Raw genomic sequence first — 14,269 nt, 5'->3', positions numbered from 1 at the left:
CTCTCTTGTGCCAATAGGACAACCCTCCCCAGAGAATGATAATACAATAAAAGACCTACTGCCAGAGGATGCTGGGATTGATCACCAGACTGTCCACCAGCTGATTACTGTGCTAATGAAGTTCATGGCAAAGGATGAGAGCAGCGCTGAGTCGGACATCAGCAGTGCTAAAGCTTTCAACACAGTCAAGCGCCATCTGTACGTCCTGCTTGGTTATGATCAGCAGGAAGGATGCTTCATGATTGCACCACAAAAAATGCGTGTTTCGACCTGCTTTAATGCCTTTATTGCTGGAATAGCACAAGTAGGTGAAGGCGTTTACTACTTTTTGCCCCTGTTTATCATTGCCTGTTGTTGAAATGGTGGTAGCACAGCCTTCTTTGTACCAAAATAATGGTTGAGTGTGGTAATTCTACTTAAAAATTCATAACACCTCTTCAGTTGGTGGAAGAATTTGCTGCTTGTTCTTTATTCTCAGAAGGCCTCCATGTAGCCTAAGTGCTTTCTGTAGGTTTTTGCTTTGCAGTTAAAAAATAGTTAAATAGAAGTATGCTGAACTTGCTGCATCATTGGCATAGAGGTAATGGTTTTGTGTGCATGGAGGCACGCCAATACTACCGCTGTATGAAAAATTAGAGACTACTCCAAACCTCTTTGCCCTCTTTCCCTAGCCTTTGAATGCCTTACTTTCCTCCCATGTCATTCCCTCCTTTCCCATTCAGGAAGACCTGGGACCCATGTACTCTTGCTTGTTTCCCTGCGCGAATGGTCTGTAAACTCTTTGACATTCTTCACTTTGTAGGAGGCTCATTCTTCTTCCTTAGAGTGCACCAAGACTTTCTGTTCTCCCCTTCCTAGGGAGTGGTGCCACCATGATAAACTTCTGCATATATTGCTATGATAAATATCCTTTCCTTGTGCCTTCTTTCTCTATTGTGTAAGAAGTATGGTAATTTCCTATCTCACAAGGCTCTTCTAAGGCTCAACTAATTCTTACTAATAGAGCAGTTGGCGATGCTAGGCTGAAAAACATTTCACACTTGCAGCGTGTTCTTATGATGTGCAATGAAGCATCATCATCACTTCCACACCTTTTCCTTATCACGGTCTCTCATAAAGGATTACTTCAGGGGAGAGAGCGGGCTGTGATTTCGGATTTCCCCCTGCCCTAGCTCTTAAAATGCTCACTGTAACCTTCAAACTTTGCTCAAAGTTACCCTCACCTCTTCTGATCTGCAATTCTTACCAGGATTTTTTGTTTCACACATTGGAATCGGTGATTTTTCAAAGTCAACTGTAATGTAGATTCTTGGATAAACGTTCACAGTCATGGAGAAGTCAGGTATCCACATTTCAGCAGGCAAAATAGAAGGTGTTAATGCAAACTGGGTAGCTGCAAATGTATCCTGATCCATTGTCTCGGAGCACCATTGCTATGTGGTGTTAATCATCTTTCATTTGTACAGTTTTAAGCTGAAGTGTGTAAAAGGAGATTCTGGCCTGTTACTGCTCTATTGAGAGTCTGGAAGTGGCAGTTTAGATCACAGGGCAGTATCTACCACATTTTTCTACATGTTTTCCAAGTTTGGATTGCCAAACTTCAGTGGCCCTAACTGACCTGATTTTCGGAAGTACTTCTGCAGCTCTAAATATCAGCCCCTGCCTTTCCTTTTCTGCCTTTTGTGTCTCATGAAAGCTGAATCCACCATTTCTGTTTGAAAAGCTTTGTGTTGAATACTGGCTTCCTTGATGTCAAATGAAATTTGACAACTTCAGTAGGCCAGGATTTTTCTCCAGGTAGCAGATATCAAAACTTTAATTTATATTTTGGGGGGATATATTTTCTTCCTCTTAGCTGTAGGGCTGCTTTGTGTTGGGAATCGCCTTTGCTGCAGGAGAAATGCTATTTGCAACCTGAAGATGTGTTTACAGAGTGAAAACTCAGTATAGCGCTTTTAAGAGATGTATTTCAGTTACGCTCCCCTCCATAAATGTTTTTAAATATTTGTCATAAATATTTGCTTGCCCCAATCAACTCCACAGAGTTTGGGATTGGGCTTACTTGCTGTTGCATTGATTTTGATCAGGAATGGTCAGTTCAAGGAAAAATACTAAAAGACTTTTGATTTTATTTTTTTTGCATCATAAAATCTGTCTATGTGGAATCCTTGAAAGCGTAAAATGCCTTTTTCTCTCTCTAGCAGCAGAAGTGGCCAAGTTTTCGTGTTTGCGGTCAGTGTGGAATTGCCCCGCATGGTGGCAATGTTGTACAAGCCCGTCAGAGTGGGGAAGCCATCAGTGCCCAGCTCTGCTCAGCACCCCAAGCTGAGCTCTGCTCAGCATTTGCAACATCATTTATTACAGATCTTCATGTGACAACTTAAAAAATGGGTCTGCTCAGCTTAAGACATGTCTGTATTACAGTATGTAATTTAGGGGGGTTGGAACTAGATGATCTTTAAGCTTCCTTCCAACCTAAATCCTTCTATGATTCTATGTGCCGTGTTAAGGCAGGGCTCTGTCTTCCTTGTACGGATGAGTTTTTCCTAACCACGCTATATAACTATTATCACACTGAGAAGACACAGCATTGCAGGGTAGGACCATATTTGGTGATTATCTATCATCTGTTTGGCAGGCTAACCCTACATGGATAGACATGGGATTCATCTATGTAGCTCTATGCACGCAGCATAAAAATTTGAGACAGCTGCACATTGAACTAGAGAATTTTACAGGAAAAACCTTCCATTCGGCTTGTGCAGGAAGGAGCTTGAGAGATGAGTTCTGTGTTTGTAAATTAGGCTCATCCCCTTATTCTAATAAAAACAAAACCAAAAAAAGAACTACAGACCTGAAGGAAATGGATGATGTGGATGAAACTGATGTTTGTGTCTGTTTAGATGTACTGGGCTCCTGATAAAGCACACTAAGTTCACTGAAACTGCAGGGATGTGTTAGATCTTGGGGGTTGTGTTGGAGTTTGCTTGGCCTGCTGTTAAACCATTCTGGATGTCAACCAGTATAGGTTGGCATCAGAGACAAGGGCTTTGTGGATCCTTGTTATGATCTAGTTCAGCTGCTGATTTCAGGACATACGGCTTTAAATAATAATAGCTAATGTTGCAGGACTGATGAGGAGATAACGAAAATTAGCAATGCAGTTTCAATTGAAAACACAGTTGTGTCAGGGTAGTGGGAACATATGGCCACACTGCATGTAACCATCAGGATTCGAACCTCTGGGATAGGTACCAAATAGCATGATGCTCTTCAAAGGTCATGATGGAGGCAAGGCTTATGACTAGCAGTGATAACAGCAACCTGTCTACAGCAACAGCCCCATTTAAAATTGATGAACATTTTATTTAGAGCAAGTTATTATTTTCCATTAGCTTTATTCTTGGATCCTGTAGGATTTGCATGCTTAGACTTTCTGCATAACATTGCAGACAAACTCTTACCTTTCCTATAGCGAAGAGTGGGCTTTTTGTCTCATTACCTGATTCCAGAACATGGGGCTTAAAAAAAAAACCAACCTAACAGCTAATGTTGCAAGCCTGCTGAGAAAACAATGAAACTGGCAATGCAGTGTTAATACAAAAACCCCCAAAAGACAAAATATACAGCCCTCCCTCCTAAAACCGACAAATACATCCTATTTGTTAAACATTGCATATACCTAATATGGTTATATCTATTGAAGCATGATCAACTTGTGCCATAATACAAGTCTATCCCAGCACAATATAATCTATGATCTTGCCAATGTATGTTAAAATTTAGTCTGTGCAGGATAAAAGGCTTTCAGAACACATCTTTTTTTGTTTCATTTTACCTATTTAACTAAAATGAGAATGCAGCAAGCTGGCAGAAAGTTTCTAACTGATAGTGAGACTTCCTTAAAAAAATCTGTTTCTTTTCACTTAGCATACCTCAGCTATATCAGTTATTTTGCTTTTCAACATCAGAGGATTTGATTTTGGTGAGTTAACTCCTGTGCTAATATTCTTTTCAGGTGATGGACTATAACATCAACCTGGGAAAACATCTTCTTCCCTTGGTGGTGCAAGTGCTGAAATACTGCTCTTGTCCTCAGCTAAGGCATTACTTTCAGCAGCCTCCTCGCTGCTCCCTCTGGTCCCTCAAACCTCACATTCGGCAGATGTGGTTAAAGGCTTTGCTTGTCATTCTCTATAAGGTGAGTGGTCTTAAAAAGATGCTGTCCACATTAAAATTTACACTTCAATTTGAAATTTTTTACAGGGAACACCTAACTGTGCTGCAAATGAAAGGACCTGTAAAGAACATTTTTCTTTGATTTGCTGACTTGCTGCATTTCATTTCAATGTCTGAAGTAGCTAGGCTTTTATCTGTTCTGCTGACATATTACTTCTGCTGTCTATATTGTCTTTCACATGGTTACCTGAGCAAGAAAAACATGGATTTGAAAATAGGAAAATACTATATAAAGTTCCAATGAAGAGTATTTTGAGTAGCTTAGAATTAGTTTTAAAAAAAATTAGTAACTTTAAGTGAGTGGGTCAGCTTAACAGCTTGTATTCTTTAGTCGAGTGATGCTTTTTGGGAAGTGCTGTTAAAATGAAATGTGTTTATGCACTAAAACGGAGCTGTGAATACTTTTGGTATGCATAACAAATTTCTAGCAGGTCTGTAGTACTTACGAGGAAGTGGAGACACTGGAAATGAATGATAATGTGCTGATTGAAATATAGTATTTGGAGAATGGTTCTGATGAGAGACCTTTTGCATTATTATTAATAGTTGGTTTTGTCATATAAAAGTCAAGAAAACAATATATGCAACTATACTAATAGGGATTTTAAAAATTTTTTTTAAAAATAACTCTGTGTACAAAGCTGAAAACAGTCCTGCTTCTCATGATGTATTTAGAAATGTGTGATCAAAGGAAGGCAAAGGCCATCCAGCTGACAATATTCTTGTCATTTTTCTATTTTACCACCTTAACATTTATCCAAGGAGAAAAGTTAGATTTTAAGCTGAAGTTTTTCTCTTTCACTGCACAGTACCCCTACAGAGACTGTGAAATCAGCAAGATTGTACTTCACCTAATCCACATCACAGTCAATACTCTCAACGCTCAATATCACAGCTGCAAGCCCCATGCAACTGCTGGTCCTTTGTATAGTGACAACAGTAACATAAGCCGATACAGTGAAAAGGAAAAAGGTACTTTTAACCCTCTCATTTATGTGATAGTCATTGATTTAATTAATGAAGTCTTGTAGATGCTGTAGAAGCGGGTAAATCTGGTCTGAATTTTAGAACATAATTCTATTCAGGTTCAGGATTAAGTCCAAGGTGTGACTTATCTGACCAGCTATAGACATCTATAGTAAAAGAAATTCACAATTTCCCTGTAGGCTAAGCATAGCACAGTGGTCTAACATCTCTCAGAGGAATCTTAGTAGTTCAGTCACTATGCCTGGATAGTCCTTGGCATTTTCTATGACAGTAATAACAGATTATGCCCACACACAAGGTGTGCAACCAGCCTGACACCACATTCTGATTATACTTTTTAATAACATGGCATAGTAGCAAATATTTGATCTTGAAGAGAAAAAAATATTAATTCAGTCTATAGCTTGTTTTTCTCTGTAAAAGGAGCTGAAGTTGACTAGTGTACATGCAGAGGTATATGATGTGAATGTCTAAAGGCAGAAGAGAATGGTTCAACGCTTAGCGTCTGCATCCAATTGTTATCTGTATGTTTGCTAGCCGTAGCAGAGGTACTGCGGTGGTAAGAACTGGTGTAAGGCTGGGGCTTGAAATAACATGGTGTCACTGAGTGTAGTTCCTTACAATTGTGAAGTTTATTATGTGATAAGTAGTTATGATCAAAGTTTAACAGGTTCTTTTGGTGTTAATCTGTAGCTGCCTTTAGCTACTTATTTGCTATTTACATCCTCCTTCTCAAACAGTCTTCCAAGTGTGCAGCAAACTCTTCTTCCGAAAAAGAATACAAGAAGCACACTTTTTATGCGTGTCAGTACCTTTTCCTCTTTTGCTGCTTGTTGCTCATGAAAAAGTATCCAGTAGAACAAGGACACAAAATTTAGTTTACCTGAACACCATATTACTCAGCTTTAGCAAATTAAATCAACCTTAAAATGGATGTAAATGATATATTGCATATTCTCACTCACTTGGACATTTTTTATTGCTAGAGGAGGGCTAAGAGCGTTCAGATAACTGACGGCTTACTATGAATTTGTCTTTGTCCAGAGCTGAGTTAATGACTTAATTCATAACGACTTAATTATGGTAGTAATATACATTTATGAAATGCATTCAGTTTCTGGATTAATTCTGAGTCATTACTAAGACAAAGCGAGGTGCCCAAGTGCCCAGCTTGCAGTTCACAGTAAGTGCCAAGTTAGGTTTAGAAAACGTGGTGTTCCAAACCCATGTCCAACACTGATTCCCTGGGTGGCCTTGTGTCTCACTTCATCATTGTTTCCCTGTGTTCAAAGTAAGGAGAATAGTATTTACTTGCTTTCCAAAGCTCTTGTGAAGGGGCTCAGAGGTAAACGACTATAAATGGGCAAATTTTACTCTATAAATGCTGACTTAATCATAGGGCTCATCCTCGTCCTTTGCTGAAGTGCTGCAGAAAAAAGAGGATGTAGAAGAGTTTTCTTCCACCAGCAAGAAGCAGCCAATATAATTCCATAAGGACCTGGAAGTTGAAGCCTTTCCCATCTTTTCTAAGGAAGCTTGTTTAGTCTCTGGTCCGATGGTGTGTATGCTGCTGTCATCGTCAAAGGTGGTGTTTAGATAATCAACAGATGAGGATTTCATTGTCAGGCAGCAAGAATCCCCATGCTAAAGATGGATTTTCCCACTATTGAACGTTTTTCCTAATTTTTCTGCCAAACTTTGTTGTGGAGATCATGGCAAGCGTACAGACTATTGTAGAGCTGATAATAAATCTCGTGAGAAGAAGCATTTGTTGCCAAGGGGAAGAAGAAGTTAGACACATAGGACGTGATGTTAAAAGTGATCTCCTAACTTATTAAACGCAGTCCCTGGGTTTAATGACTTTGATTTTTCTGGATTCAACATATCAGTTAGGTATCTTATCCCTGATGCTTTTAGGTGGCAGTTCCATAGCTTCACACATAGTAGAAACTCCTGCAATTTCAAAGCTAAAGATAATAATGTCCAGTTTAAGTCTCCAGTTGTGGGCCATTCGATCTCTATGGCTTAACTTGCTCTTCACTTCTAGGCACCAATGCGTTTGCTTACTAGAATAAACAAGGCAAGCTTTTTTTGTTTCTTCTCTTGAGTGCTCTGTTTTCTTTATCGTCCCACTAGTGTTTCTTATTTCCTTGGAGATGAATCACTAGACACAAGAGATACATATTTTTCCTTTTTTTTAAATTTCTTTTTTTATAGCCATTTCATAGAGATGATGTGATTATTTTTTGAAGAATAAATAGATTTGTATCTTTCTTTCTCTCAGCTGTTTTCAACCAGCAGGTCTCAAATTAAAGCATAACATTTTACTATTACTACTTAGATCAATAATCTCATAATTCATACTCTTAGGTCTTATGCTATTACTATTACCAGCTTCCCAAGATTATCCATATCTTTCTTTTCCACTTTCCTATTTTGCTGGTTTATTGCTGACCTTGAAGTTCTTGTATTAATTTCGATCTTCAATTTACCATTTCTCACTGAGCACTATAGAAGTTATTTACTCAAGTCAGTGTTCAGATGTATTGTATTTCTTCTATCTAAAGAATCTGTATTATTATCAGTAGAAAAGATCAGCTTAGAATGATAAAAGCTTTGGTATACTTTTGTTGCATTGTAACCCATTTTTCATTTATCTCTCTCCTTTCTGACCTTAATTCAAGATGTAACAAGAATGGCAGTTATACCAGAGATATAAATTTTCTTACAAACTTCAGAGATTCTTCATTTTCCTATTCAAGTTTAATTGAAACTAGCTGAGGTTTTGTTACAGAGACAGCTTTCATTCAAGGAATTGCACTCTCTTAAGAGTAATAAAGTTTTTTCTTTCTCCAGCAGAGGAAGACAGTGTTTTTGATGAATCTGATATTCATGATACACCAACTGGACCTTGCAATAAAGAATCTCAAACTTTCTTTGCAAGACTGAAAAGAATTGGTGGCAGCAAAATGGTGAAATATCAACCAGTTGAGATGAATGCTCAGAGAAGTATGAATTGTTTTGTTGGTATAAAATCATGCAGAAATACGATTTCCTAGTCTTAGTTTCAAGCTACCACCTTTCTTTGTAGAGTTTGTTGCACTGCCTAATTTGAATACAATTACTCTGTCTGACTTCTGAGAGCAGGTACTCCTCATTTCCCTGAATGAATTCTCTTACAGGAATCTCAAAGTAGGCACTCCAAAATAAAAAAATACCTAAAATCAGCAGTTGTTTTCTGAAAGTTTAAGGTCTTTTGAATGTAAAAATGTTTAAGAGGATTCGTTGCAGTTTTCTTCCACCATTGGGCTGAAGATTTTTACTCAAATTTATTTTTTCACAGAAATTGATTTTTTTGATGAGGTGGGACTCCAGGGTAAGCAAATTTGTTGTTGCTGCTGCAAATGTTATGGTTTTCCATTGGTATAAAGGGTCATTTGGTGGCTTCAAAAAATAGGAAGGATTTTATTTTCAAATTTAGGTATCTGAAGTGAATACCCTAAAAAAAAAAAAAAAAATTGAAGAAACTTCCACCACCACCCACCTGCCTTTTTTCTTTCAGATTTTTGCATGGGGTGGGGAATGATTCTGACTAGAGCAAACTCTCTCACTGCTTTTTTTTGCATGGTCATTGATATGTGGAACATTTTGAAATACGGGGCTAGTAATGACCAGGAATATTCTGGTTTGTGTGAAAATATGCCGTTCCTAATAACAACAGTGATAAGCTTTTGAAACGTTCTCAATGAATGTGTTCACATAGCAAAATAACAATGCAGTGGTAGTCCCAGAAGGTATTATAACTGTGCTCACTTTGCTCCTCCCTGGGACAGGGAGGTATGACTATTTGGTGTGATGGTTGTTTAAGACTCTGTTGGGGTCTAGGAGCACTGGGGGCAAAAATTCTCTGAACACCTGTCTGATCTCAGGCTTGTTATTGCTACCCTCGCTTCTTGAATGAGAAGCATCCATTTTAAGCCCACTTTGCTGCAGTAAATAACATGTAGGTGTACTTGAATATATGTTGATGTCCAAATGATGTCCATCATTTGGAAACCTCTTCAAAGTGGTCTGCATAGCTCATTTCTTCTTTCATCTCTCATGCCTAATGCAGCCATTCCAAGTGTCTGTAGAAATTACTTGCCTGTGCAATCTTCTTTTCAATGCATAACGTTAAACAGTCTATCTTCAGGGTACATCTGTCCAGGATGAGTAAAATTTGGATAGAATTTAGATAAACCCTATTATCCAAATAGTAGGGCTTTTTTGTCGTTGTTCGTTGTAAAAAAATCTATGTAATGTGTCTCTGAGGTTAAAACAAAATCTAGACAATTTTGACTAATATTGGTTTTGCATTTGAAATGCCAGTCATGTTGAATTGTGAGATAAAGATGAACATATCTGCCAGAAGTCTCCAACTGAGGTAGTATTAGCTCTTTCTGTTTTAATCAGGTGAAATAGAGCTGGCTGAATATAGAGAGACGGGGGCCTTACAAGACAGTATTCTACGCTGTGTGAGAGAAGAAAGCATTCAGAAAAAAAAACTGCGCTCTCTAAAACAAAAATCTCTTGATATAGGGAATGCAGACTCCCTGTTGTTTTCATTAGATGAGCATCGCAGGAAGTCCTGCATAGACCGGTGTGACTTAGAAAAACCACCTGTCCCTGCTGCTTACGCCATACACAGGCAGAGTGATTATGGACGATCTCGGCAGAATTCTTCTACTAAAGCGGAACATATAGAAACACAAGAAAATCTTCCTCATACAGAGAGTTTCCAGGAAACAAGAAGACCCGTCATACCAGAAGTTAGGCTAAACTGCATGGAAACCTATGAAGTGAAAGTGGACTCACCGGTTAAACCTGATGGTCCCAAGGAAGATGTAGATCTGATAGATTTGTCCTCTGACTCAACATCGGGTCCTGAAAAGCATTCAGTACTCTCCACTTCAGACAGTGACTCTTTAGTCTTTGAACCACTTCCTCCCCTTAGAATAGTGGAGAGTGATGAAGAAGAAGAAACAACAAACCAGCTGAATGATGAGGTCTCTGGCAAAACTGCTGCTTCATCTCCCTCGACTCCTATCAACATCTCCGCACTTAGCCTCAGCACAACTCCACTGGTCCAGTTCAGCATTGAAGATTGCTCTAAAGACTTTAGTTCTAAGGATTCGAGCAACAATGCTTCAGCAGGAACAGATGAGATCCTTTCCACTTCTCCTAAAGTCCAAAAGGACTCTTCAGAGTTAGTTAAGCCAGAAGAACTTCAGGACACGTCCTGTGGGAACCCACTAACGCTGAAACAGAAAAGGGACCTGCTGCAGAAGTCATTTGCCCTTCCAGAAATGTCCCTTGATGATAACTCCGAGCTCAGCGTGGAGGACATCAAACCTAGTGGAGCAATTCCAAGCCCAAATGTAAAGACAGTCCTTATTAAAGTACCCGAAGATTACGAAAACCAAACAGAAAGTGATAAACTTGATACCAACACAGAGTCTGACACTGAACAAAACACAGAACAGAAGCAAGAGGAGGAGACTGAGGAGTCAGAATTTAAGATTCAGATTGTTCCTCGCCAGAGGAAGCAGAGGAAGATTGCTGTGAGTGCCATTCAGAGAGAATACCTGGATATTTCCTTTAACATCCTTGACAAGCTGGGAGAGCAGAAGGAGGCAGGTGAGCTCAATCGCTGACCCGATCAAAAGTCTAATTACTGCGTGAAGGTTTTAGTAACAGCCCAGTGTAAGGACAGATGTGCGTACGTCCAGGGAGAGATGTGTATATGGAGCATGTGGTGTGGTCTGAGCTAGCTGAATGCTTTCAGGTGTTTGTTTCTCAGAAGGAAGGTACTAACCATGCGGGCGTTGTGCATGTGTGAGGACCCATTTGAAAAGGAAGCGGAGCTCAGTGACAGAAATACTGGTTCTGATAGCCAAGTTAAGGGTGCAACTCCATGGCCTTTTTATGCGGGGAGTCAGAAAAATTGTCATACTTCTGTGCATTTTGTCCTGCTAATCTAGTCCATGCTACACTGATTCTCTTTTGAGTGTGTGATTTTTGACCTTTATTTCTTCTGCAAGCATAAGGCAATGGAAAACAGGCTGGATCACGAAGTGTAAAGCTGAGCAGGCTGTAGACTTCAGAACTAAGAACTAATCACAGTTTGCATTTAGGATCAGACAACCACACATATTTTGGTTTTATACACTAAAAACTTTTTTTAGCCTTTTTTATATTGGGTATCTACAAAGTTTACACGGCTTGTGTTTGTTAAAGACTTAAAGTTCAAGCATGGGAAAAGCCATACAGTATTTCTGTGTATCCCAAGTTTTTTCAGATCATTTTAATACAGGGTTTTGTTACTAAGTTTTTCAGGTGGAGAGAAAGTGTGTTTTAGCTGCTTCCTCGGTTTCCAGTTTTAAAAACTGTATGCTGCTGCCTCTTTACTTCTGTGGCTGTTTTTTTTTTTTTCAGCATTTCTCAGTTATTAGAATTTTACCAGCCTTTTTTTTAACATATTAATTAAAAAAAGGAAAGAATCTGTCAGGCCTCAGTTCTTTATTCCCCATCACTTCACTGGCAACGTTTATGCATTCCTGACCTCACTTCTTTCTTAATTGCTTCAGAAGGAACCATAGTATAATCTCCTATAACGATATTCCACTTTGACAAGGAGAAATCATTCAGTGTGATCGTAGTTATTCTGTTCCCTTTATGTTCCAGGCCTGTCGTCCCATTTATGGTTCCAGTAGGCTGAAGAACCATTGGAGCTTTGTAAAAACAAAAGAGAGCTGATTGCTTTTGAACCTTTCACGTAGATTCTTAGAGAAGAATGAAAGAATTGTGCAATTAGACTCAAATGCTTTTTTGACCATTAGTCAGTAACCAACACTATCATCCTTGAAACTGCTTGGAAGGGCTGTCCCAGTTCAGAAATACTGTGGGGAGCCTAGGATTATGGCATATATGATGGTCATTTGGTTGCATGCATCTAAGTATGTCATCCAAGGGGAGCATAAAACATTCACAATGACTCATTAAGTGCTCACTTCCATTACAGGTTGATGCAGGCAGTTCAGATAACTAGGTAATTTAGTGACTTGGGTCGTTTAATTTATCTCTTATGTTCTGTTTTCCTTTCATTAGTGTTATTGATTAGTTTATTTGAGAACATATGTGTTGTAATTCATTTAAGTAGGCTTAATATCGCCATCATAATGGGCTGATTATAATATCAAAGTCTTTTGTCAGCCTACTATACTTCCACATGTTTTAGAAGGGCTTCTGATATAACTGATCTCTGAATTAAATATTCAAACGGACTGTTTCTTTGAGTGTACGATGCTGGGCTACAGACTTTCCCACCTGAGACTTTTTACAGATACATCTTCATTTTTATAGGATATGCTGAAACCAGCCATCGACACCTGAAAATTTTTTGGCTTTATTCTTCCCATATTGGCAATATCAGTTATCATAAAATAAAAACATTAGTTTTAATGGCTAATTTTTCTTACAATTCTTGATAGAATTGTAAACTTTTTGAATCTTTAGGATCAACTGCTAGAATGAATGAGATGAATGAAAATGGATATTTTGAAATTTTGAATGAAAATTGAGAACCTGTTGGAGATAAGGCTTTTTAAAGATGCTAAGCTGTCACTTACACTAGCTTTACATCAGTGGTACCCCTCTTATTTCCATGTTGGTGGTTCTGATAATCCCCCTATGAGTGGGATCAAAATCAAACTCTATGTGCATTTATTAGTTCTGAGCCGTAAAGAGCATAGGTAGAAATCTCCTTTAAAAAGTGATTTTAAGCAGTAGGTCCCCGTGCCTCTATAAAAATTCTTACAACACACACACTGAGTTCTTTGAAAACTGCTGGGTATGCCAGATGGTGAATGGATGACTGAAAAGATGTGGAAAAGGCATCCCGGGAGAAAGAGGATGGAAAATATTTATCGATTCTAAATACTGAGAGTTTAAGCACAATTGTCACATGCAGATCCTGCTGCCAAAGGACTTTCAACACTGGAAATGCCAAGAGAGTCATCATCCGCACCGACCCTTGAAGCAGGAGTCCCGGAGACAAGTAGTCATTCTTTTGTATCAAGTAAGTTTACCTGTGGTTTGAGGATTAAATACAAGTTGCTGTATTTGTGCGTCAGATGCATATCATGTATGGTAAATGCCTTCCCCTGAGTTTCATTGATTCTTGGAAGTACAGCTGTGTTGGATATCATTAGATCTGTTAAATCTCTGATGGTCAGCAGGATTTTAGCAGTTAGTGGCTGCAAGATTATCTGTTGTGACGTGGCAAATTTGACAAATGTGGTTTTCTTGAATTAGAGTAGAGCTCTAGAGTAGAGTAGAGCTACTCTACTTCAAGAGTAGTTTCTTGAAGTGGAGCAGCTAAAAGCAATATTTCACTAAAGCTGAATGCGAAGTGAGAGAAAGCTTTGTCAACTGTCAGTGCACAGAAGCAGAGGATGAGAGCTTGACGGGGCTGTCACTGTGCTCTTCGGTACATTTCTTGCTGTACCTTAGGAAAAAAAAATCTCTTGCAATTTTTGTAAAATGCCTTGAAATGCCACTTCCTCAGCTGCTCGTTGAAATGCAGTAACTATTTACCTGAGACTCCCATACCCATTTCAATGGAAAGCGAACAATAACAAAATCCAAAATGGCATTTCCATCTAGGTAATGTTAAGTAACACATCCGAAGGTTGATGGAGCAGGACTCTGACTAGTAGAAAAGGAAGGGGGAATGATGACCTGCTTTGATGCCAGCGAGTTCCTAGATCAGCTCAAGTGTCTTGCTGAACTGCAATTTCAGATTGCTGTAGAAAAGTTAAATTTTAATTTCTGAAATTCAGCGTCTGCTGATTTGATTGGAAGGGGGTGCGACCTATTAAAGGAAGATGTTATTTTAGATGTGCTAGATGAGTACTCCAAATGAGAGGTTTTCTCTCCAGTTTCACCACAGGCGTCTCATGTCATGTGCCCTCTTGTAGTCAGAGGACGTTTGTTGGACACCTAA

The 14,269-nt window shown here is 38.9% G+C and overlaps 1 protein-coding gene across 7 annotated transcripts in view; it reads left to right on the top strand.

Moving 5' to 3' along the window:
- UNC79 (unc-79 homolog, NALCN channel complex subunit) overlaps nt 1-14,269 on the top strand; it is a 112,796-nt gene that overhangs the window by 49,425 nt on the left and 49,102 nt on the right. For 4 of the 7 annotated variants that reach the window (XM_074584139.1, XM_074584140.1, XM_074584137.1 and 1 more), the window contains 6 exons: nt 18-304; nt 4,019-4,201; nt 5,049-5,211; nt 8,083-8,235; nt 9,679-10,902; nt 13,235-13,342. In XM_074584139.1, coding sequence (XP_074440240.1) covers nt 18-304; nt 4,019-4,201; nt 5,049-5,211; nt 8,083-8,235; nt 9,679-10,902; nt 13,235-13,342 — 2,118 coding nt within the window. The remainder of the gene's footprint in view (nt 1-17; nt 305-4,018; nt 4,202-5,048; nt 5,212-8,082; nt 8,236-9,678; nt 10,903-13,234; nt 13,343-14,269) is intronic. The other 3 variants (XM_074584141.1, XM_074584136.1, XM_074584138.1) reach the window with 2 other exon arrangements.

Source organism: Larus michahellis, chromosome 4 (assembly GCF_964199755.1).
Source record: "Larus michahellis chromosome 4, bLarMic1.1, whole genome shotgun sequence".
Classification (NCBI taxonomy): Eukaryota; Metazoa; Chordata; class Aves; order Charadriiformes; family Laridae; genus Larus; species Larus michahellis.
The sequence above is the reverse complement of the archived record's forward strand: the minus strand, read 5'-3'. Positions and strand labels throughout refer to the sequence as shown.